The sequence below is a fragment of the Cervus elaphus genome, chromosome 4, assembly GCF_910594005.1.
Source record: "Cervus elaphus chromosome 4, mCerEla1.1, whole genome shotgun sequence".
In the NCBI taxonomy this organism is placed as follows: Eukaryota; Metazoa; Chordata; class Mammalia; order Artiodactyla; family Cervidae; genus Cervus; species Cervus elaphus.
Genome location: NC_057818.1, coordinates 35,772,067 through 35,793,307, shown reverse-complemented (window position 1 = coordinate 35,793,307; position 21,241 = coordinate 35,772,067). Strand labels below are relative to the sequence as shown.

General features: G+C 57.6%; 1 protein-coding gene, 1 non-coding gene and 1 pseudogene across 5 annotated transcripts; all 3 read right to left on the bottom strand.

Moving 5' to 3' along the window:
- Window positions 1-583: 583 nt before the first annotated feature.
- On the bottom strand, window positions 584-16,911 carry RIPOR1 (RHO family interacting cell polarization regulator 1). Of its 4 annotated transcripts, none has more exons than XM_043898817.1 (22): window positions 16,768-16,911; window positions 8,914-9,040; window positions 8,648-8,800; window positions 8,403-8,481; window positions 7,658-7,681; window positions 7,515-7,568; window positions 7,208-7,360; window positions 7,029-7,092; window positions 6,892-6,935; window positions 6,688-6,813; window positions 6,145-6,293; window positions 5,942-6,071; window positions 4,175-5,866; window positions 3,969-4,090; window positions 2,973-3,105; window positions 2,575-2,710; window positions 2,288-2,449; window positions 1,877-2,032; window positions 1,514-1,710; window positions 1,343-1,426; window positions 1,138-1,228; window positions 584-997 (listed from the first exon to the last, which is right to left on the bottom strand). In XM_043898817.1, the coding sequence occupies exons 2-22, from the start codon at window positions 9,015-9,017 to the stop codon at window positions 900-902; spliced, it is 3,951 nt and encodes a 1,316-aa protein (XP_043754752.1). In that variant the 5' UTR covers window positions 9,018-9,040; window positions 16,768-16,911; the 3' UTR covers window positions 584-899. The 4 variants fall into 4 exon arrangements, with proteins under 4 accessions (XP_043754752.1, XP_043754750.1, XP_043754751.1 ...); XM_043898815.1 differs by lacking the exon at window positions 16,768-16,911 and adding an exon at window positions 9,848-10,000; XM_043898816.1 differs by lacking the exon at window positions 16,768-16,911 and adding an exon at window positions 9,848-10,000 and having other exon boundaries at window positions 3,969-4,087.
- TRNAW-CCA lies at window positions 13,303-13,375 on the bottom strand. The gene has a single exon. It is a non-coding gene; the product is annotated as a tRNA-Trp (tRNA).
- A 3,183-nt stretch (window positions 16,912-20,094) lies between the features above and the next one.
- On the bottom strand, window positions 20,095-20,852 carry LOC122692735 (annotated as a pseudogene).
- Between the last annotated feature and the right edge of the window lie 389 nt (window positions 20,853-21,241).

Sequence of the window (21,241 nt, the reverse complement as noted above, 5' to 3'; positions counted from 1 at the left end):
GCAGCCACCCACATCACCTGCTTCCCCGGCCCCAGCTCTCCCCTCTGCAAGAACCTCCTCTCAACCCACCCAGCGCTCACGAACCTCCTTGGGCACAGCCCCTTCTGTAGGAAGCTGCCTTTGCTGAAGTAAAGACCCAGAAGCCTGGCATTCCCTGACGGGGTTCTGCTGCCCCCTGGTGGCCAGAAGCTCCAGCCACCACCACACCGTCTCTTCCTGCCTCCTTCCTCTGCCTCCCAGCCAAGCCAGCTGCTGCTGGGGAGCCATTCCCAGGACTGGCACTCTTTGGGCCTTCTCTAGGCCAGCTCCAGAGTTTAGCTCCAGTCTAGTCCCATAGCTTCCAGGCCCAGGGTACACCCACCTGCAGGCCGGGCCTCCTCAGCAACACTCCACCACCCTCTTCCTCTGCCCTCTTTTCCAAGCCCAGTTCCAGCCTCTGGGCTTCTTCCATCTGGATTTCCAGGACAAAAGCACATGGTACTGTCACGGTTGGTGTGTGGACACACTAGTGTCAGGGCCACAGCCAGAAGATGCTGGAGCAGGAGGTTAGGAGTGCACCAGTCCAGGCTATGTAGGAAAGGCATTTCTGCTTTTTTTTTTTTTATTATTATTTTCTGTAAAACTCTGTAAATAAAATACAAAACCAAGGGCAGGGCAGAGGCAGGACGGCCAGGCCCAGGACACTGATCTATGGCAAGTGTGCTGAGCCGAGGCTGGGAGGCACTTGACTGTGGCACTGACTCCACCAACCCCAAGGACAACAGGAGAATATATTAGATTTTCATTGATAGGAATCTGTGAGGGAGGGATGTCTGGAGCCAGCCCTCATCCTCCCTGCCAGTGCCTGGTAAGCCCTGAAGGTGCGGGGTAGGGGCAGTGGGGGCCGCTGGGTGGGGAGTTTAGAATGCTGTGCTGGCCATGCTGCCGGGCCCAAAGATGCGGGGCAGGGCATCCAGTGACTCCTCCAGCCTTCGGTGGGCAGACTGTCCCTCTTCTCCTGGAATGGATAAGGATGGGGTCAGGAGTGGTCCTAGCTCCACCCTTCCCTCCCGCCCCTGACCCCATCTCACCCCTACTCCCAGCAGCCAAATGTCCTAGAACTCAACTAGACTCGTGCCTCCTGATCCCCAGCCTCACCACACTGTTGCAGGCTCTGCCGAGCTGCTTCCCTCACAGCTTCTGTGTCCGTCTGGCAGAGGTACACCAGGGGCTCAATGCCTTCTGGAGCCTACCAGGGGAGAGAGCACTGAGGTGGGCCCAGCGGAGCAGGCTCAGGGCCCAGGGCTCGGGGAGCTGGGAGGGGAGGCGGGGGAGGCGGGGGGGGAAGGTCGGCAGGGGTCACCTTGATGCAGCCCAGAGCCAGGCAGCCGGCCACTCTGGTCTGCACATCCTCGTCCTCCAGCTGTTCCAGGAAGCACAGCAGGGCCTGGGTAAGGGTGGGAGGGCAAACTCAGTGCGGGACTCAGGTGGGACCCCAGCCTCCGCCCTCCAGGGAGGCCTGCCCAACTCTCACCCTTTCCCTGAAGGTGGGGCCCAGCGACAGGCTCCGGAGCTGAGTGCTGACAGCAGCCATGACCTTGTTGTTGCCGTGGACAAGCAGAGAGCTGAGGGCCCGGAGTCCATCCCTTTGAAGCCGCCCCTCAGGTGCCAACCTCAGGGCCTTCAGCACAACAGCCTGGTCATCAGAGTTCAGATTCCGCACCAGTAACACTGAAAGAAGGAATTTGGGCAGTGGGGGAGGGGGTGTCAGTTGGAACAAGGTGGCAGGGCAAAGAGCCTCTGGGGGTAGAGTCTTTTGTATTCTTGTGTCCTGAATCTACACCTTCAGACCCACCCACAGGGCCAGGTCACTTTGGGACCAGGGCCACTGCCTCACCCTCCTCAGCTGTCTCAGTTACATAGGCCTCCATGGAGGAGCAGTCCAAGGCTTCGATGTAACTCCAGAACTGGAAGATGGTGAGCTGCTCTCCAGGGCCTGCCTGGCTCCGGGGCAGCTTCTGGCCCAGGGCATCCTCCAGGAACTTGACGCACACTGTGGGAGGCAGGGTTGCAGGTCTCAGGGAGTGGAGGGACCTGGGTCATCAGAGGGAAGGGTGCCCCATCCCTGGTGCACGTCCAGGAAGTCCCTGTCTGATCTGGGCCCTTTTGGCTGAGGCGTGTGCCTTTGTTACTTCTTCCCAGTACTCAACTCAGCGTGTGTGTGTGGGCTGACCTGGCTTTCCCTAAGGTCCCATCACTGGGGATCTGAGAAAGGAGGGTAGAGGGGGCAGGCCGGCAGCCCACTCACCGGCCTCGGCTAAGCCTGGCTGACGCAGGGAGAGACGGGCGCTGTACTGATTGCAGAAGGTGAGGAGCACCCGCTCCACAGGGCAGATGAAAGGGCTGAGTCCCTCTGTGCATTGGTCCCAGAAGGTCAGGAAGCCAGGCCGAGAGGCCGAGAACTGCACCACTGTGAGGAGATACAAGAAACTGTCAGCAACAGAGCAGGCGGGTGGTGAGACAGGCGTGCAGGTGGGGCAGGGCAAGGCGGGAGCTCCGGGGACACACGTGAGCCAGGACCCACACAGCCTTTACCTTCCTGGGCAGAGGTGGCAGGCATTTCCCATCGCCTGCTGAGCTCGCATACTGCTTCAAGCACTCGGGCCTCCCGCAGTAGCCGCTCCAGAGCCCATGCCTCCTGGCAGCGCAGGGGCCCAAATGTGCCCAGTTTCTGGAGAACAGGGGTGGCCAAGTAGCTCAGACCTCAAGGCAGAGCTTAGAGAGGATGGAGACCGGGGACTGCAAGTCCCAGCATGCATCGGGAGAGGCTTGGGGGAGCCAGAGTGTGGGAGGTGTTCCATTCAGCAAGAGCCAGGCCCTGGGACATTGGGGAGTGGAACTCAGAGGAGGGGTGAAGGGCCATGAGTGAGGCACAGGGCTCCCTGGGGGAAGCAGCTACCAGGGGAGGGTCGGGGGAACACCACTAGCCTCACCAGCAGGAGGCGGCTGCAGTGATACAGGTGCTGGACCAAGGCAGCATCCAGAGCTGGACACTCTGTGCTGAGGGGTCGGGCAGTGGGCGAGTCGAGGCTGTCCTCAGCCCCAGGTGCTAGGCTGTTTGGGGGCCTGAGAGAAAGATGGGGTCAACCGCCCCAGGAGCACACATCATCATCTGGTCACCAGTGAATTTTTATTAAGCTCCCCACATCCCAGAACAGAACAGATGACATACAAACAACAGACAACAGGCAAGTTCATGGAAGGCTTCCAGAAGGAGGAAAGGGCTGGGACTAACAGGGGGTAGCAGGGATCTGCCCAGAGCCCATCTGCCCAGGTCCCCCTCCAGCTACAACCGCCAGGATCGCTGGGGCCAGGACGGGCGGGAGTAGGGCTGCAGGCGGGATGGCCTACACAAAGTGGACTGCGAGAGGTTGTGGCCCAAGGGGCGCGGGGCACGGGGTCGTAACCTGTGCAGCATCGGAGGGAGGAGGGGCCGCGCAAGATCTTCAACTGGGAGTTGGCAAAGGCCACTCCGGGACAGAGAGCCAAGGGGCCTGGGTCTCTGGGCAGATTGGGATCCAGACAGAGGAGGTTGATGCTGAGGGACCCAGGACGCACAGGGAGGCACAGAAAGGGCTCGTTCATAGCGTGGGTTCAAGGTGAGGCCAAGGAAGAGAGGAGGAGCTGGAGACTCAGGAGCTGACAGGGACCGACGGGGGAGGCAGACACTGCAGGGATGAGGAGGAAGGTGGCCAGAAGCACTGGGGATACAGATGGGGTTGAAAACATGGGCACCAAGGACGCACAAGGAGTACACAGGTGGGGTGAACACAGAGGCACCCACCAGGAACCCCCCTCCTCCCGCCCACCTCTCATCTTGCTGCTCTCTATGTGGTCCACCTGGCCTCACCTCACCTGTTCCCCTTTCTCACCTTTCTCCTTCAGCTGGTACTCACCACCCTTCTTCCCCCTCACCTCGCCCTTCTCACCTGTCCCCAGGACTGTCATTGTCTTCATCTTCATCCTCGTTGAGGAAGCTGAAGCTCTCCAGGGCGTGCTCCACAGTGATGCTGAGACTGGAGGCCCGGCTCCGAGTCAGGCCTTGTCTCTGCTGGGGTTTTGAAGGGCATCAGAGCTGCTGCCCCTGCATGGCTGCCCTCCCTGTACCACCGCAGTCCAGTCCAGCCCTCCTCACCATGAGCAGACTCTCCAGCCGGGTCACCTCCTGCTCCAGGCCCTGCAGTTCAGGGAACTGGCCACGATAGTCATCCAGGGCAGCCACCAGGGCCCCCAGAGCCTCTTCCAGCCTCCTGTCCCCAGCCCCTCCAGCTGCCCCTGGAACTGGGGCCGGAGAAGCTCTGGCCACTCCAGGGTCTGGATACTGGGGCAAAGGGGCTAGGGGTGAGGGAGGGAGACTTGGGCTCTGACAGATGGCTTCTGGGGGGTCCGGCGAAGGGCTTGTGAGCGGCTCCCAACTAGAACAAGCAGGACTTGGATGGGAGGTGCTGGGGGCTACGGGGTCTGCCTGAGTGCAAGGAGTGGAGGCTAGGTAACTACCAGATAGGGGGTCAGTGCCTAGGTGGGGAGGGTCTGTATTTGCAGAAGAGCTGGAGAGCTTGGCAAAGTCTAGAATAGTGGAGGGGCTTACAGTTATAAGAGTGGGGCTTGTGACAGAATGGGTGGGATTCCTGGTGTTCTGGACTGGGTCCTTGGCATTGGGTGTAGTGGTGTTAGTTGACATCTTGGCTTTGGGAGTAGTGGTTGCAGTAGTATGGGTGGGGCCTGTGGTGGTATAGGTGGGGCTTGCAGTAGTGTGGGTGGGGCCTGTGGTGGTGTGGGTGGGGCTTGCAGTAGTGTGGGTGGGGCCTGTGGTGGTGTGGGTGGGGCTTGTAGTGATATGGATGGGGCTCACAGTAGTGTGGGAGTGGCTTGTGGTGATGTGGGAGTGGCTTGTGGCATGGGTGGGGCTTGGGGCGGCGTGGGTGGAGCTAGTGGTAGTCTGCACTGGACCTGTGGCACTGGCTGTAAGGCCTGCAATAATGAGAGCAGAGCCCATGGGCTTGTTGGTAGCGCTTGTGACAGTGTGTGTCAAGTTTGTGACAGTGTGGCTGAGGCTTGTGGTGGTCTGGACTGGGTCTGTAGTACTGGGGCTAGGAGCTGCAGGAGTGAGGGTAGCAAGCGCTGGTTTGTGGGTGGGACTTGTGGTGGTCTGGACTGGCCCTGTGGTACTGGGGGTAGGACCTGTGGTAGTGAGGATAGAGACCACCATCTTGTGGGTAGAAGCTGTGGTAGAGTGAGTGAGACTTTGAGCACTAAGGGTAGGGCTTATGGCACTAGAGGTGGAGCCTGTAGTGGTGTGGGTGGGCAGTTCAGGAGAGCTAGAATTTATGGTCTTGTTAGCCGACCCTAGGTGAGCAGATGGGGCAGGGCCTGTTGTACTAAGAGTGGGGCTTGTGGCAGAATGGCCAGCATCCAGGGCAGGAGGGACAGGAGCAGGGTGCTCCCCATGGGTGGGATCTGGGCACGCAGGTGGGCTAGGTCCCCGGACTAGACTTTCTAGGTCTGCAGCCTCCACTGAAGCCTCAGCCAGGGCGGCGTCCACACTGGCCTCACTGATGTGGCTCAGAGTCCGGCTGTAGGGGGCATGCCCATTGGCCAAGGCTGGGGCCACAGCCCCCTCCTCATCCATGGGCCCAGAAGTGGAGGTCTCAGCCCTACGGAAGGCAACTTGGATGGGCAGAGGCTCAGGCTGCTGCACCAGGGGCCTGGGGGCTGAGGAGTGGCGGGCAGTGCCTGAGAGCTGTGGGCTGGATGAGTCATCGGAAGATTCAGATGACAGGGACCATGCTGTCCCATTCTCCAGCTCCTCCTGCCGCCTCAGCATATTCTGGGAGAGAGGAAAGGACATTTCAGGACCACCTCTTCTTGGGGAAGGTGGTGCTGAGCCTGGGATGTGACTCACATAAAAGGCCTGTTCCCGAAGCGAGGGTGTGTCTGGTGGGCTCTGGCTATAGGTGGAGAAGCGCTTGGTGACTGTGGAGGCCTTGTTGACAGTAGAAGCAGCTGAGGGCTGGTCATCCTTGTCGAAGGGACTAGAGAGGAAAGAAGCTGTTAGCAGACGACACAAATCCCAGCCCTCTCTCCAAGTCCCTCAACCCCACCAACCTCCATGTCACTTCCAAGCTGAGCTTGATGGTGCCAAGATCATTAATATCCACTGCTACAACCCGGGGCAAGGCAGCGAACAGGTCCTTGGTCTCACAGGAGACGCTACCTACAACCACATGGTTGGCCAGGCCCTTCAGTTCTGTCACCTGTAGCCAAGAATGCATGGTGGGGTCATAAGGGTGTAGGGGTCATGAGATTGTGGGGGATCAGAGGTCTGAACTTGCACAGTCTCAGGGTCATGGGACTGTCCATGAGGCTTGAAGCATTCTGGGAGCACAGGGATCAGAGGTCCAAATCTGTAGTCACTATGGTCATGGGGTCACAGCCTCATGGGAGTTCAGGGGTCAAATATTCACCAGGTCAGAAGATCATGGGGAAATCACAGGATCATGAAGGTCAAGGGGTCACACATTCACAGGGCCAAGGAACCAGGTGGGGGTCACAGGCATTAAGGGTCTCAAGGTCATGAAGGTCCAAAGGGTTCATGGGTCACAGAGTCACAGGATCTTGGTATCCTATGGTCCTGGGCAGAGACATCACCTTGATGGACAGGAATTCCGTGAGCAGAGGCAGAAAGACGGTTTCCTCGCTGTCCCACACCTGCTTTCCACTGCTCTCTATGCGGCCCCGTAGTTTCCAGCGCTGACGCCCATATTTCATGTAGATCTAGGGGAAGAGGCAGGATGAAGCAGACTTCCACGTTGCGACCCTGCCATCCCAGCCCCTCCCTTCCCATCCTCCTACCTCATACTGGTCGCCAACACACAGCCTGGCAAAGCCGGCCAGCCCTGGGAGTCAGGGAGAAGAAGATGAGCTGGGTCGAGGGGTCTCAGGCACACACTTCCCTCCCCTGGCCGCCAGTCGGCATCACTGCTCAGTACCTTTCATCCGAAGGTGGAACTCGCCCAGCTGTGCTTCCAGCTCGCTCTCCAGCAGACACATGCTCTGGATGGAGAGATGGGGGGTGGGGGGGGAACGACAGGAAGAAGTCAAAACCCAGTCCCCTCTCACCAACTCTACTGTACCCTGTGCCTCAGCCTCAGGGGCACACATCCCTCACCTCTGTGTACTCGCGATGCCCTCGAGTAGCCTCGGCCAGGCTGTCCCGGGCCTCGCGGCTCCCCGGGGAGCCGGTGCTGTAGGCACGGACCATGTTGTAGGCGCCGTCCCGGAGACGCCGCTGCACGCAGTATGACTCATACAGTTCATCAATCTGGGTAGAAGAGTGGGGTGGCAGAGGGGGACTGAGACTCACTGCTGGGGTTGCTCCCTCAGGGCCTCCCCCAGGGCCTACCATCACCCGCTCTCCCTGTGACACCCGACCCCCCACCCCAGGCTGCAAACACACACGTATGCCGCACCAGTACCTTGCTGGCATGGAACTCCAGCCGTCGCAGGAAGCGTTCAATGGACTTGACTTGCTGGGGGAAAGGTGTGTTAGAAGCCTGAGGCCCAGGGCCCTTTACCTACCTGAGTCAACCTCTGCCAACACCATTCTCTATACACTCACCTTGTCCAGGTCATACAGGAAGCCCTGCAAGGAAGTGAGGGGGGGGGTGCACATTAGGAGGTAGGGGAAGAACTCCAGCAGGGGCACCCGCTTGGCCAGAGCATCCAGCACCCTTCCCTCCCGGGCTTCCTCCTCTCACACCACAGTCCACAGCCATTCCAGTCAAAGCAGGAACCGGCCTACCTCTCACATGCCTGGTCTCTGCAGGTGTCAGAGATCTGGTCCTCAGGACCACTCCAGCACTCTTCCCCCTGCCTCTTCTATGAGACCCTTCCCCTGGCCCACTGCCTTTGTGACCATCCCTAGGACGAGCACTCTGTGCCTCCTCATGCTTGGTTCCCCCTGACAGGGAACTCCTGTTGATTCTCCAAGACCCAGCAGAAATGGTTCTTTCTCCACGAAGCCCTGACCTGCTCCCCGGAAAAAACCATGGCTCTCGCTCAGGACCACCAAAACCTAATCTCAACATAATCCATGTCAGCGGGGTTTGACCCACCCCACTGGAAGTTCCCAGGGGGGCAGGCACTGGGTCACAGGCAGAAAGTGCACGCAGCCTGGGAAGGCGGAAGAGAGAAAGCTCCTATCAGGCAATTTTGCCTGATACCCCTTTTCTAGTCACACCTGGACTGCGTCACCCCAGAAAACAGCCCTGATGTTAGCCAGCACTGGCCCTGCCCAGCCCTCCAACACCACAAGAGCAAAGAGCAGTAATCCAGGACATACAGGATGCCAACTCTTCACTCACCAGGCGGGAATTCCTCTTGGACTCCCTTATCTGTCCTTGGAGTTTCTCCTGCTCCTGCTGGTGCACTTCCAAATAGGCCCTGGGTAAACGGTGACCACAGAGTTCTCTTACTTCTCCAGCCTCTATTTGCCCAAGGAAGGGGCAGTGAGGAGAGGGAGTGAGGCTGGGGAAAGTTCCCATTAGCAGGAGGGGTAGAAGCCTTAGGGAGGGATCCTGGGACAAGGGGTTGGGAGGGCACTGCTTACGTCAGGCCTCGCTTGAGTGCAGTGTACACCAGGTCCAGGCGCTCAGGCTGCGGGACCTTGGGGGCCGGGTGCGCCACTGAAAACATCTTGGACACCCGGGAGAGTGCTGGGGGCTTCCGTGGGGGCCCCGGGGGACTGAAGGCCGGGAAGCTCCTGAAGAAGAGACTGCACTCAGAAAGAGGCAAGAAGTCCTTCCCCACACCCTCACTGGCACACTCCAACCCGGCCAACCTCTCTGGACCCGTCAGCCCCCCTCTGCTGCCTACCTGGGCCCCCGCTCCTGGCTGCCGAGGACGCCTGCGAAGGACTGGCTCCTACTGACCCGGGCGCTGAGCAGGCGGCGCTGCGGCCGCACCGACAGGGACATCATGGAATGAGTCCGCGCGGGGCTCCCTGGGGGTGGCGAGGGCGGGTGTCCAGCGCCAGTCAGGCCCTTGAAGCCCCCTCCCTGCAGCCCAGCCTCTGTTTCTCAGTCCCTCTGGATATCACTGCTTGCCGCCGGCAGGCCAAAACGCACCGGCCTGGGCCCTAATGACAGGGCGGCCGCGGCTGACTCGGTCTCAGACTCAGCGTGGCCTCGGCTCGGCCCCCACTTCCTGCAGAGGTGCAGGCTCCGCCTGCCGCGCGGGGCAGGAAGGGGGGTCGCGCTGGGACCCTCCCCGGGCTGGGAAGGGGCAGGAAAGGGGAGGGGCACGCAAAGAATGTGCGGAAGCGTCTGTTTACCCGGGCGTGGGGCGGGCTCCCCAGCCCTGCCCCTGACCTCCTCCCCCAAGTGGGGCCAGGAGCTCCCACGCCCGCACCCCGAGAGGCCGCGGGAGGTCACGGGGCGGGGCGGGGTGCATGCTTGGAGCCCAGCGGAGCGGTCTGGCAGGCCCGGCCTGCGCAGGTTGGGCTCCCCAGACCCGCCCGCCCCGCGGAAGCTGCTCCCCTCCAGCCGCCACCCGCCCCGAGGCGCCCAGAGCCCGGGGATTCCCAGGGTGAGGGGCAGTGCCGAGAAGGGCCCCGCCCCCTCCTCTTCCCTGAGACTCGGATCGGGAAACTGAGTCACAGACAGCCGCCTTTGCCCGGACCTTAGCGGGAAGAGATCCTTGGCAAAGCCCCACACAGATCCGGCGAACCCCGCGCCCCAGGCGCCCAGAACTCGGCCCGCACGCCCCTGGGACAGCCCCGGAGCCTCCACAGCCCCAGACCGGGTCCTACCTCTTTTCTTGGCGCTCATGGTAGGTCCGGGACAGCCCCCTAACCCCCGCGCTGGCCCCCCCGAGTCCACTCCGGCCCAGGGCCCCTCGGTGCCGGCCTGGCTGGACTCCGTGCTCGCTCCCAGAGACTCTGGCTCCTGGCTTCAGCTCCTCCCGGCGCCGCCCCCCGCCCAGTTCCTGCCGCCTGACTCAGACCGCCGGGATGGGGCGGGACCGGCCGGATCAGGGGGGCACCGGGCCCGCGGCCCCCCTGGCCTCTGGGAGGGGTGACTGGGGTTCCCCTCGGGCTGGGGACTGGCGGGGATCGTCTGAGCCGGGTCTGGAGTGCGGGTAAGGGGAGTCGAGCGTGGCGGTGTATATGGAGGGATAAACAGTGAAGACAACAGGGTGGGGGCTGAACTAAGTGTAGTTAACACAGGGGGCTCATAGAGCGCCTGTTGGAGGGTGCTGAGAGAGGTCTGAGTACAGAGGGCTGAGAGATGGGGTTCTGAGTATGTGAGGTCTTCTGAGAGAGCAGAAGTAAGGGCTGCGGGTGCTGAGTGGAGGGACTGTGCGGAAGGATGACAAGAGAGGCACTGAGCATGAGGCAGCCCTGAGGCTGAGAAGGGCGGACCTGAAAGTGGGCGACAGGTTCAACCCCATGTTATGTGCTGCTGCCCTCAGAAGGAAGAGAAGGAACTGGGGGCAGACAGTCCCACAGCACCGTGCACCACCCCCATCCCTCCACCCACAGAAGTGGTGCTTAGTCTGAGGGACTCCCTCCACCCCCAGGCCATGGGGAGAGGGTCAGGTCCCACTGCTGATCAGCGCCTTCTCTCCAGCAGAAATTGCCTCCTAGGAGAGAGGCCCCATCCTCTGGCTCCCAGCTTGCATGGGCTGAATCCCCTTGATGTTCGCCCTTTCTTGCTCCCAGTATCTCTCCATTGACTATCCCCATCCAACTCTTGCCTGGATAGAGGCCACCATGCCCAGGGTCCACTGGGCATCTCATCCCCTCAGAGGAGCTAGGTGCTCCCCTACCCTGTAAACACTCCTGCTCCCTGATGCTCCATTCAGCCGTCCTGGGCTTACTTTCTCCCCAAAAGACTGAGGTGGGCCCAGGCATCTGCATTTACAGTCAGTCACCCCCACCCCCAGATACAGACTCAGATGCAAGATGTCCCAGGATCTTGAGAAGTGCTATCTCCCCCTCCCTCCTTGAAGACAGTGCTGTGCCCCCCTACTCTGGCAGCTATCCATTCCTGTGGATTGCCCACCACTCTCTGCTCCCTGCAGCCACCCTCCATCACAACACCCCAGCCTCATCACCTGGCTCTGGAGTGCCCCCCTTCCTGAATCAGAACCACACTGACCACAACTTTCAGGCTCTCTCCATCACCCCCATCTCACCTGCCTTCTACCTGAGACCTCCTGAAGCTCTCAGCTCATTTATTCAACTATTTACTAAGTAACAATCTTACTCTAGTCACTGGAGATGCAGCTGTGATTGCACAGACATCGCCCTGCACAAAGCTCACAAGCTGCCTCTGCTTCATTTCTCCCCGCCACCTCCCTCCCACATTCCCGGCACAGCCTTCTCCCCAGCCTGGATCTGCAGCCACCCCTCCAGCTTGCCCGCCTGCTAATATCCCCGGCACTCTGGACTACTCCCTTACCTGGCAGAAACCAACCCTGGGCAACCCAACCCCCTGCCTTCTCTGCACCTGCACTCAGGCTAGCGGGAGCCACCAGAGATCTTGGCACAGCAGCTGGGCTGGAAAAGAGCAAGTCTCAACCTCAGCCAGGCTCTTGTTTCCCACGTGGGAAATCCTCACGTGTCGCCCTAGCCATCCCTCTCCCCTCCCATGGAAGATGTTTCAGTCTTTTGCCACAAACCTCAAACAAGTTCCAGTCATTCCCACATAAAAGGTGAAAACTACCCTGGAAATATCCAAATGCCCACCGGTAGATATAATAGAATGCTATACAATGAAAAGAATGAACAACAACAACAAAAAAGAATGAACAATATACAACTACATGCAACAACAGGGATGAACCCTACAGACATAAGGTTGAGTGAAAGAAGCAAGACCACAAGAGAGGATACATGTGTGCTCGCTTCGGCAGCACATATACTAAGAGAGGATACATGTATGAGTTGATATAACGTTCAAAAACAGTTAACCTATGGTGGCAGAAGTCAATAGATAGTAGTGACTATTAATAGCAGTGACACTAGCCCTGGGGAGTAGTGACTGGAAGGGAGCACAAGGGGGCTGACAGGGTACTGATTATGTTCTGTTTCCTAATCTGGGTTCTATTTCCTGATCCTGGATGGGTGTGTTCCTTTGTGAAAATGTATTGTGAGCTGTCCACTTAGGGCATGTACCCTTTCTGTGTGAATATTCTATTTCAATACAAAGCTAACTTTAAATAAATCAACTATAAAAAGAAATGACCCCTCTGTGGACTCGCAGTCTCTTTCCAGCTACCCACCCCTCACCCTATTTGGCTCTTTCAGAGCCAAGTTTCTTGAAGAGGTGTGTCCACCTCCACCTCCTCTCCCCACCCACCCACTCTTCTTCCTACCCTGTCCAGTTTCTGTACCCTGCACTCCCGACTGGTCTGGATGACACGGTTGCCAGTGACTTCCCCATTGCTGAATTGCGTGTTCAATGTTTAGGCCTTATCCTGCTTGATCCGAGCAAAGTTTTTCACTGGGCAGTTCTCTTCCTCTTCCTCAAGCCTTTCCTTCTCTTGGATTTCAAGAGGCAACACGCCCCTGGCTTTCTACCTCTCTCTCTGGTTGCACTTCTTATTTTCCCACAGGGTATCTGTCTTTCTCCCCATCCTTGAATGATGCTTATCCTCCTCCCCACTTATGGGCTGGGCACCTCTCCCACAGCTCAATGCCATCTAAAGGTTCCCAGCTTCTTTCTCTTTTCCTTGCCCAAACCGTTCTTCTGAGTACCAGGCCTGTTCATCCAGCTGCCTGCCTGATGCCTCCCGGAAGCTGAGTAACAAACTGGAGTGGGCTACTAGGGATGTGCTGAATTTCAAGTCCCCGAACTAAAGTCACCACTTTCCTCCTCAAACCTGACTCTCCCTTCTCTCTCCATGACAGGCCCATCATCTATGTATCCAGTTGTTAAAGACAGAAACTAAGAATCATCCTGGATGCCTCAGTCTCTGTTACCCACCCACACATCTACTCAGTCACCCACTCCTGCCATCTCTGGCACCTGTCCCGTCACATCCACCCCCTCACCTAGAACTCAAGTTCAAGCCATCACCGGTTCTCACCTAGAATCCTACAACAGCTTCCTGATGAATTCCCTGTCTCCATGCTAACCCACAATGATCTGTTTTTTTGTTTGTTTGGTTTTTTTTTTTTTTTTTAGTTTTATTTATTTGGCTGCACTGGGTCTTAGCTGCGGCACTCAGGATCTTTAGTTGCGACATGCGGGATCTTAGTTCCCTGACCAGGGATCGAACCTGGGCCCCCTGCATTGGGAGCATGGCATCTTAGCCACTGGACCACCAGGGAAGTCCCATGATCTATTCTTCATTCAATAACAGCACTACCCCTCTTGAAACGCCAGTCACCTGACAATACTAAAAACTGTCCTTTATCAAGTGCTTTCTATGCCAGGCATTGTACTTAATTAATAAACATCGTCTCATTTAATCCTGACAACAACCCTATGGGATGAGTCCTATTAGCCCCACTTCACAGATGAGAAACCTGAGGCTAACTGGCTGTGTGACTTCAGGTAAGACATTTCCTAACCTTTCTGGGCTGCAGATATCCATCTGTTAAATGAGGATAACAACAGTAATAATAACAACTATCTCTAAGGGCTGTTGGGAGGATGAAATGAGATACTTCCTCTATTGGGAGTTTTCGGGGAAGGGAGAATTGCATGTGGGGTAGGGAAGTTGGGGTGGACACAATACCTCATTGTAAGCACACAGTAAATATTAACTGCTGTTATTAACAATTATTAATCTGCCTGAGATGACCCAGCTGTTAAGTAGTAGGGCCAGGACTCTATGTCTTTCACATCCCTCTAGTCGAACTCTTGTGAAACATCCATGGGCATCCCCCTACCCCAAGGATAAAGTCCAGACTCTCTAACATGACCCACAAGACCTTCAGGCTCTGTTCCTCCCCTCACATACCTTCCTCCTCCCCTCACAGTCCTCTGCTCCCTCAAGGTCATTCTGTTCCAGCTACCGTGAATTCTCTCCAGGCCTATAAGCAGCAACTCTCATTGACCCTATACCCCCTTCCCACTACTCTCAGCCTGACCAGCTCCCTCTCTTTTTTCTTTTACCGTACTACCTCTTCCTTCAGGAAGCCTGCCCTCAATTGGTTCCCCCTTGTAGGCGCCTCATAGCTTCCTCTCTCTGATCCCTGAGGTCACATAATTCTGTTGTCAGTTCTCCTTTAGGGTCTGTCTTTTAACCAGACTGTGAGCTCTGGGGGCTGAGGCCTGCCTGCTCTGCTCACTGCGGTGTCCTCCATGCCCTGCACCAAAGCAGTGGAGGCGGGCAGGAGCTGAGTCTGCGCTGGGGACTGATGGAACTGGGAATGCTCTGAGCTACTTCAGGGGTACATTTCCAGTCTCTGTCCCCCCAACTCCCCTACTGAATGGTCAGTTTCCTCTTCCCTTCCTTCCTTTCTGATTGTATCAGCAAGTGGAGTTCTGCACCACCACCCGCAGCCCCAGAGGACACGGTAGGGGATCCCTGGGAGTCTGGAACTGAGTGGGTAGGGCGGACTCAGAGGAGGCTGACCTTCCCATCAATTTTCTTTCTCTGACTGGGCTTCTGCCACAGGGACCAGGACGTGTAACTGCTGGTCCAAATGACCATCAGAATATTAATCTAAGTGACAATTCCAGGGGGTGAGTAGGCAGGATCTCCCCTGCCGGGGGCGGGAAGAAAAGCTGAACCTCTTGAGCTAAGAGAAAGGGTCCACCTCAACTGGAGGAGGGGCTGGCTAATAAGAGTCAGGGGACTCTCTAGACTCTCGCCAGCCCGTAAGTCTGTTCTGGACATGGTAAAGAACCCAGGTCTCAAGGGTGTTGGAACCTGTGGCATGGCCAGCTGGAGCAGCTAAGAAAGGAACTCTGGTCGCCTGCGTGGCCCCAGATCCCACAGCCTTCAATCCCCTCTTCAGGCCGAAACTGCTGCACTTATGTGGGGCAGGTCTTGCCACCTGTGCTGCCTAGCTCAGAGGAATGCCAGGCCAGCCGCTTTCCCGGGAGTCCCCCAGCCCGCCCCGCCCTACCGCAGGGCCGTCCAGGACAGAGGTAAACAGATGCTAAAAATAACCCGGGCCAGGGGCGGCTACGAGGAAGAATGGGGTCCCTCCAGAGCCTGCCCCTGTCTCTATGGCAACTGCCCCAAACCCGGTTGCTGACGTCATGCCGCAGCTGCGGGAGCAGGGAGGGAGAGGGGCCGCGGTGCGGCCTGGGACCCCCCACCCCGGAACCGGGCGGAGGCGGCCCGGTGGCCTCACTTCCTGCCGGCCCCCTCCCTGGTCAGCTGGTCACATTCCCCGGACGGCGGCGCACTGGAAGCCTGTGGCCTCCCCCGGGCTGGGCCTAGCAGAGGCGCTAGTCGGAGCTGCAGCCAGCGAGGGGCCCGCAGTGACTCAGCCACGTCCTCCTTGCCTGCTTTTCCACCCAGGGAGGACCCAGCCCGGTGCCCTGTGTGCTCCCCTCACCCCCACCCATTTCCAGGTACCCCTCTGTAACTGCTGCCCCACAGGACCCAGGACAGGGAGGGCGGGCTGAAGTGGGAAATAAGTCTCCTGTCTCCCTGGACTATTTTGTACCTCACACTCCAGTTCTCATCTCTCCCCCAACCCCATCTCTACCCTCCATGCCAGGGAAGTGGTTAGTACAGTGGCAATAATTCAGATCTGGGTCTAATTCCCACTTCTCTCCAAACCAGCTGTGTGATCTTCAGAATATTACTTAACCTCTCTGGGCCAGTTTCTGCATCTTCCAGATTGTCTGTTAACCGTCCTCAGAAGGCTGTGCCGACAATTGGGCAGTACAGGCCCAGGGCAAGCCCCATAGATGGCCCATCTTTCTTGTTATACTAGACTGCACACAGTAGGTGCTTGGCCAGCCAACCCGGACTTGTATTAGAAAGCAACCCAGAACTGGCTGAGATGGGTCAATCTCTGAGGCCAGACTCTAGTCTCGGGGAGAGGAGAATAGAGGGTGCTAAAGCCAGGCTTACCCAGACCCCTAGCCGCGGTGAGCAGCCCCTTCCCCAAACCGGTTCTGCAGGGTGCCCAGGCCTGGCTGCTTGCAGAGTCCCCACACCAGCCTTTCATTTTCAGGTACAGGGTCTGTTCCCCCACAGAGCCAGGCGATCCTCTCTAGCCTCTGCCACATTTGGGCGAAGAGTCCAGTCCAAGGCCAGATTGGCTACCTCGGGTCGGGCCCCAAAGCGGCTTAGTACAGCCAGTGGGGCCAGAGAGATTAGCTCATCTAGTAGGCGGGCCTGCGCCCCTCGGGGCCCTCTCCCCATTCCCAGCTCAGTTTCTCCCGCGGCGAGGGCAGCGGGGCTCCCGGTGAGCGTCTGTGCCAGCACCCAGGCTGGCGCCTAAGGCCCACCCTCAGGCCTGGCCCACCCCAGAGCCCCATGGCACGGGCCGCCTGGGCCTGGCCGTGGGAGGGGAGGCGGCAGCGCCGGGTGCGGCAGGCCCTGAGGCGGCAGCCTTTGTGGCCGAGCTCCGCGCCCGAGAGGAGGGTAGGAACGACACCGTGGGGCCTGGGTCCCAGGGATGGGGCGACACGGGACAGGGCCGCAGCGGGGGCAGCAGATCCGGGACTCCCCAGACGCGGGGAGGCACCAGAACCGCCGCGCCCGAGCCCCGCCCGGGCCACGGACCCCGGAAACGGCGGGGACACTCACATGGCTGCGCTGGCTGAGCGGACCTCGCGCTCTCCGTGCACTCGTCCCTGCCGGGTCAGGTCGCGCCGCAGCTGCCGCTGTCGCCGCCGCCGGTGCCCGCCCCTCCCTCCGCTCCGCCGCCTGCCGCCCAGACGCCCCGCTCCTCCCCTGGCCGGCTGGGCCCCACCCCCGGCGCGCCCGCGGCTCTAGCACCCCTGGAGGCGCCCGCGGCTCGCTCCGCCCTCTCCGCTAACCCGGCAGGGGGGTGGCCTGCGGCGTCCACGGGCTTGACCGGGCAGGGTGGAGACGAGAGGGATCCTGGAGGATACGCGGGCGGTGGGAGTGCTCAGCGCTTGGGGTCGGGATCCACGGGAATTGGGCGGCTTTCGGAGAACTATTAGCAAAGGCAGGAAGGAGACATTCCTTCCTACACAGACCCCCAAACCTAGTGCCCCAGGGAGCCTGGCTTGCCTGGTACCACCACAGATCCCGTGGGCTCCAGAGACCTTTGAGGCCCCTCTATCTGAAACAGGTCCTGGAGCGGCCACTGCTGGGTTGGCTGGAAGAAACGATCAGGGCCAGTTTCGGGGAGGGCAACAGGAAGGCCTGAAGCCTGCTCCTCACACAGACACCTTCCAGGTCTGGAAGCTGCCCCTCAGCCTTGCCCCTCTGCCAGCCTCAGTTTCCCTGCTCTGGGCACAGGCTGCCCTTCCTGCCACCATCTGGCCAGTAAGTCTGAGCTCTTAGCTAGGCCACGTGTTCACCACTCCCTGGGCACCTGCATCTGTGGAGTCTCAGGCTCACTCTGGGAGCATGGGTGAGGATCCTGGCAAGATCTGGGTACCTGCTGGCCAAGGGGGCCAGAACCCACTCTTTTCCAGTAAGGGGCTACAATGCTGACTCTCCCCTGGAGTGGGCTGAGGTGGAACTCACGGCTGACCTCACTGGACTCAAAGGGTCAGCTCCACTCCCCCACCCTTCCCCTCAGTAAAATAACACTGGTCCTCTCCAACCCTGAAAGCTCTCCCACCCGTCAGGCTTCACTCTGTAGTCCATCATCTTTAGAGGCTGCACAGTCATACACAGAAGTGGTTTGAGGGATTTTAAGAGATTTCTAAATATCTGCCTCCCCTCCTCCTGAGGGTTGGTCTTGACTATCCAGAGGTTCAGGGTGGGGGCGGCAGGGGCCCTCAGGGGCACTGACATCCTTTCCTTCACCCGCTCTTACCAGAGACACAAGTCACCCCATTCTCCCCCCTCTCCAGCTCCTCTTCTTTGCCTTCCTTTGCAGCACCCTTTTTTTCTGTATCAGTAGACCTGGGGACTGCTTCCAGAGACTGGGTCCTTCTTTCTGTTTCCCCCACCCTACAATATCATCCAGTCACAGGACTTCATCCATCCACTGCTGAACATCCCGAGCCTTCCTCTGTGTGGAGCCCGCTCCTGTTCTGAGCCCCTGGATGACCCACCAGATCTCATGACCTTCCCAGAGGGACTTTTCTTCCCTGATTCTCATTTCTGTGAAGCACCACTGTCCACCCAGGCTCCCACCTGAGCGAGGCTGGGGCTCTCTGGAGCTCTCAAAACTGGCACCAGTTGGTCCCTGCCCACGTGTAAAGTCATCTTCACAGCAAGGCAAACTCTGCCCATCTTCTCTGAAGACAGCCTCTCCTTGGTACTCTCTGTCCCCATGTCCTATGGACTCATGCCTTTGTGTCACCACCAGGAAGCGTGTGTGCTCCTGTGTGCTCACTGTGAGTCTCTAAGCTCTGTAGGTGATACAGCTCTCCTCATCACCAGTGTCCCTGGCTCATGAATTCAAAACATTCCCATTGTTGAATGAGAGTGAATGAAGGAGTAAATGGATGAACCCCTGACGTCCCTCTCTCTCACCCCACCTCAAATCGGCCTCTTAGTCCTATAGATCCTACTCCCTTAACATGTTTCACATTCACTCCTTCCCTGCACCCCTCCTCCTGCTACCAGAGGTTGTTCTGTTGTTTATTAATTCACTCGGCACTCACTCACTGAGGACTCAGGGCTGGGTAGCATGTTGGTCCCTGGGGCGGCAGTGGCATAGTTGTCCTGGTGCCATTGCTTGGGGCTTCCCAGGTAGCGCTCAGTCAGTTCAGTTCAGTTGTGTCCAACTGTTTGTGACCCCATGGACTGTAGCATGCCAGGCTGTCCATCACCAACTCCTGGAGCTTGCTCAGACTCATGTCCATCGAGTCGGTGATGCCATACAACCATCTCATCCTCTGTCATCCCCTTCTCCTCCTGCCTTCAATCTTGCCCAGCATCAGGCTCTTTTCCAGTGAGTTAGTTCTTCACATCAGGTGACCAAAGTATTGGAGCTTCAGCTTCAGCATCTGTCCTTTCAATGAATATTCAGGACTGATTTCCTTTAGAATGGACTGGCCGGATCTCCTTGCAGTCCAAAGGACTCTCAAGAGTCTTCTCCAACATCACAGTTCAAAAGCATCAACTCTTTGGCACTCAGCTTTCTTTATGGTCCAACTCTTACATCCGTACACAACTACTGGCAAAGCCATAGCTTTGATTAGACGGACCTTTGTCAGCAAAGTAATGTTTCTGCTTTTTAATATGCTGTCTAGGTTTGTCATAGCTTTTCTTCCAAGGAGCAAGCATCTTTTAATTTCATGGCTGTACTCACCATCTGCAGTGATTTTGGAGTCCAAGAAAATAAAGTCTGTCACTGTTTCCATTGTTTCCCCATCTATTTGCCTTGAAGTAAACACATGGGACCGGATGCCATGATCTTAGTTTTTTGAATGTTGAGTTTTAAGCCTGCCAATGCAAGAGACGTAAGAGAACAGTTTGGTCCCTGGGTTGAGAAGATCCCCTGGAGAAGGAAATGGCAGCCCACTCCGGTATCCTTGCCTGGAGAATCCCATGGACAGAGGAGCCTGGCGGGCTACAGTCCATGGGGTCGCAAAGAGTCAGACATGACTGAAGTGACTTAGCTCGCATGCATGAACACACTGATGAGGCAGCAGTGATTGTAGGGGCTTATCAGGGCACTGTCCAAGGAAGTCTTTCTTGGTCTGGAATTCCACTTCCAGAAAATTCCCACTTTTAACAGACGATGCCCTTGCTCTTCACAGTCAATCATTCTCTGTCCGGTATCTGGCCACATTTCTGCATGAGGCCTTTTCTGGCCTTCCTGCCTCCTCCTTTGTACCTAACAACTTGAATTTTTTTTTTGGCTGTGCCGTGCTACTTGTGGGATCTTAGTTCTCCAACCAGGGATCAAACCCAGGCCCTCTGAAGTGGGAGCATGGAGTCCTAACTACTGGACTGCCAAGGAATTTCCTCGAATGATCTTTTATTTTTTTTCCCCTCTTTTTATTGAAAACACTTGTCCAAAAAAATCACTCAGAAAGCTCAGGAAGAATTCAAAAAATGTTTAACAAATATCAAACACACACAGGATAGAATCACTGTGAGTAGGGAAAAGGGAGGGGCTGACTTGACACTCAAGAGCCTCATCAAAAACAGCAGAGACTGGTGGAGACTGAGGAGCCACACACACTGACACGTGTGCAATTGCACTGCTTGACGAAGGGCAGGGCACAGACTGGGTCTAGATAATGGTTTCTTCCTTCAGCAGCATCTCCTTCTGTGTGGAGCTCAGTTATCCTCCCAGACTATCCAGGTTTTCCAGGTACGAGATCTCTTGGGTGTCCTCAGTACTCTGGGAAATGGGCAACAAATAGCATCTAGGGCAGGCTCATCTGGATGAGGCAGATGGCACCAGCCACCGTGAACAGAAGGATGCTGAAGCCCAGGACGTAGTAAGGCCACTGTATGGAGAACTGCGGGGGGCTGGGCTTCATCTGCAGACTCTGGATCTCCAGGGCGTGCAGCAACAAGGCCAGGAAGGCACAGGCCTCTGTGAGGAAACTGATGAAAGCTGACACAAAATTGTGCTTCCGGGTCCTCGGAAAGAGCTGAGACGCAAAGGACACCATGATGAAAGTGGTGAGAAAAGACGAGACGACGGCGGACAGCAGGGAGACTCGGCCGAGGATGACGTAAATGGATAAGGGCCGAGGCTTCCAGCAATTGATATCGAATGATCTTTTAAATCATAAGTGAGGTCATACTGGTTCCCCAACGTCCTCAAGGTAAATCCAGACTGTTGTGGGGCCTCCAAGACACAAGAGATGTGGCCTAGATGACTTCATCTCCCACCTGTCCTGCCAGCCCTTCCTGCTCTGTTTCCACCACATCAGCCTCCCTGAGGATCCCTGGACATGCTCCCTCCTCTCTGGCCTTGGCCTCCTCTCCCAGCCTGCCTTCTCCATGGATGCTCCTCTCCCTTATTCACTTGAAAAACAGCTCAAATGTCACCTCCTCCCAGAAACCTGTGTCCTCTGGCTTCCCACTCACCCTTCTGAGGACCCATCACCACCTACTGTCCTTGTCTGTGACCAGTCCTGGTTCCCCACCCTTTTCCTGCCAGGGATGGATG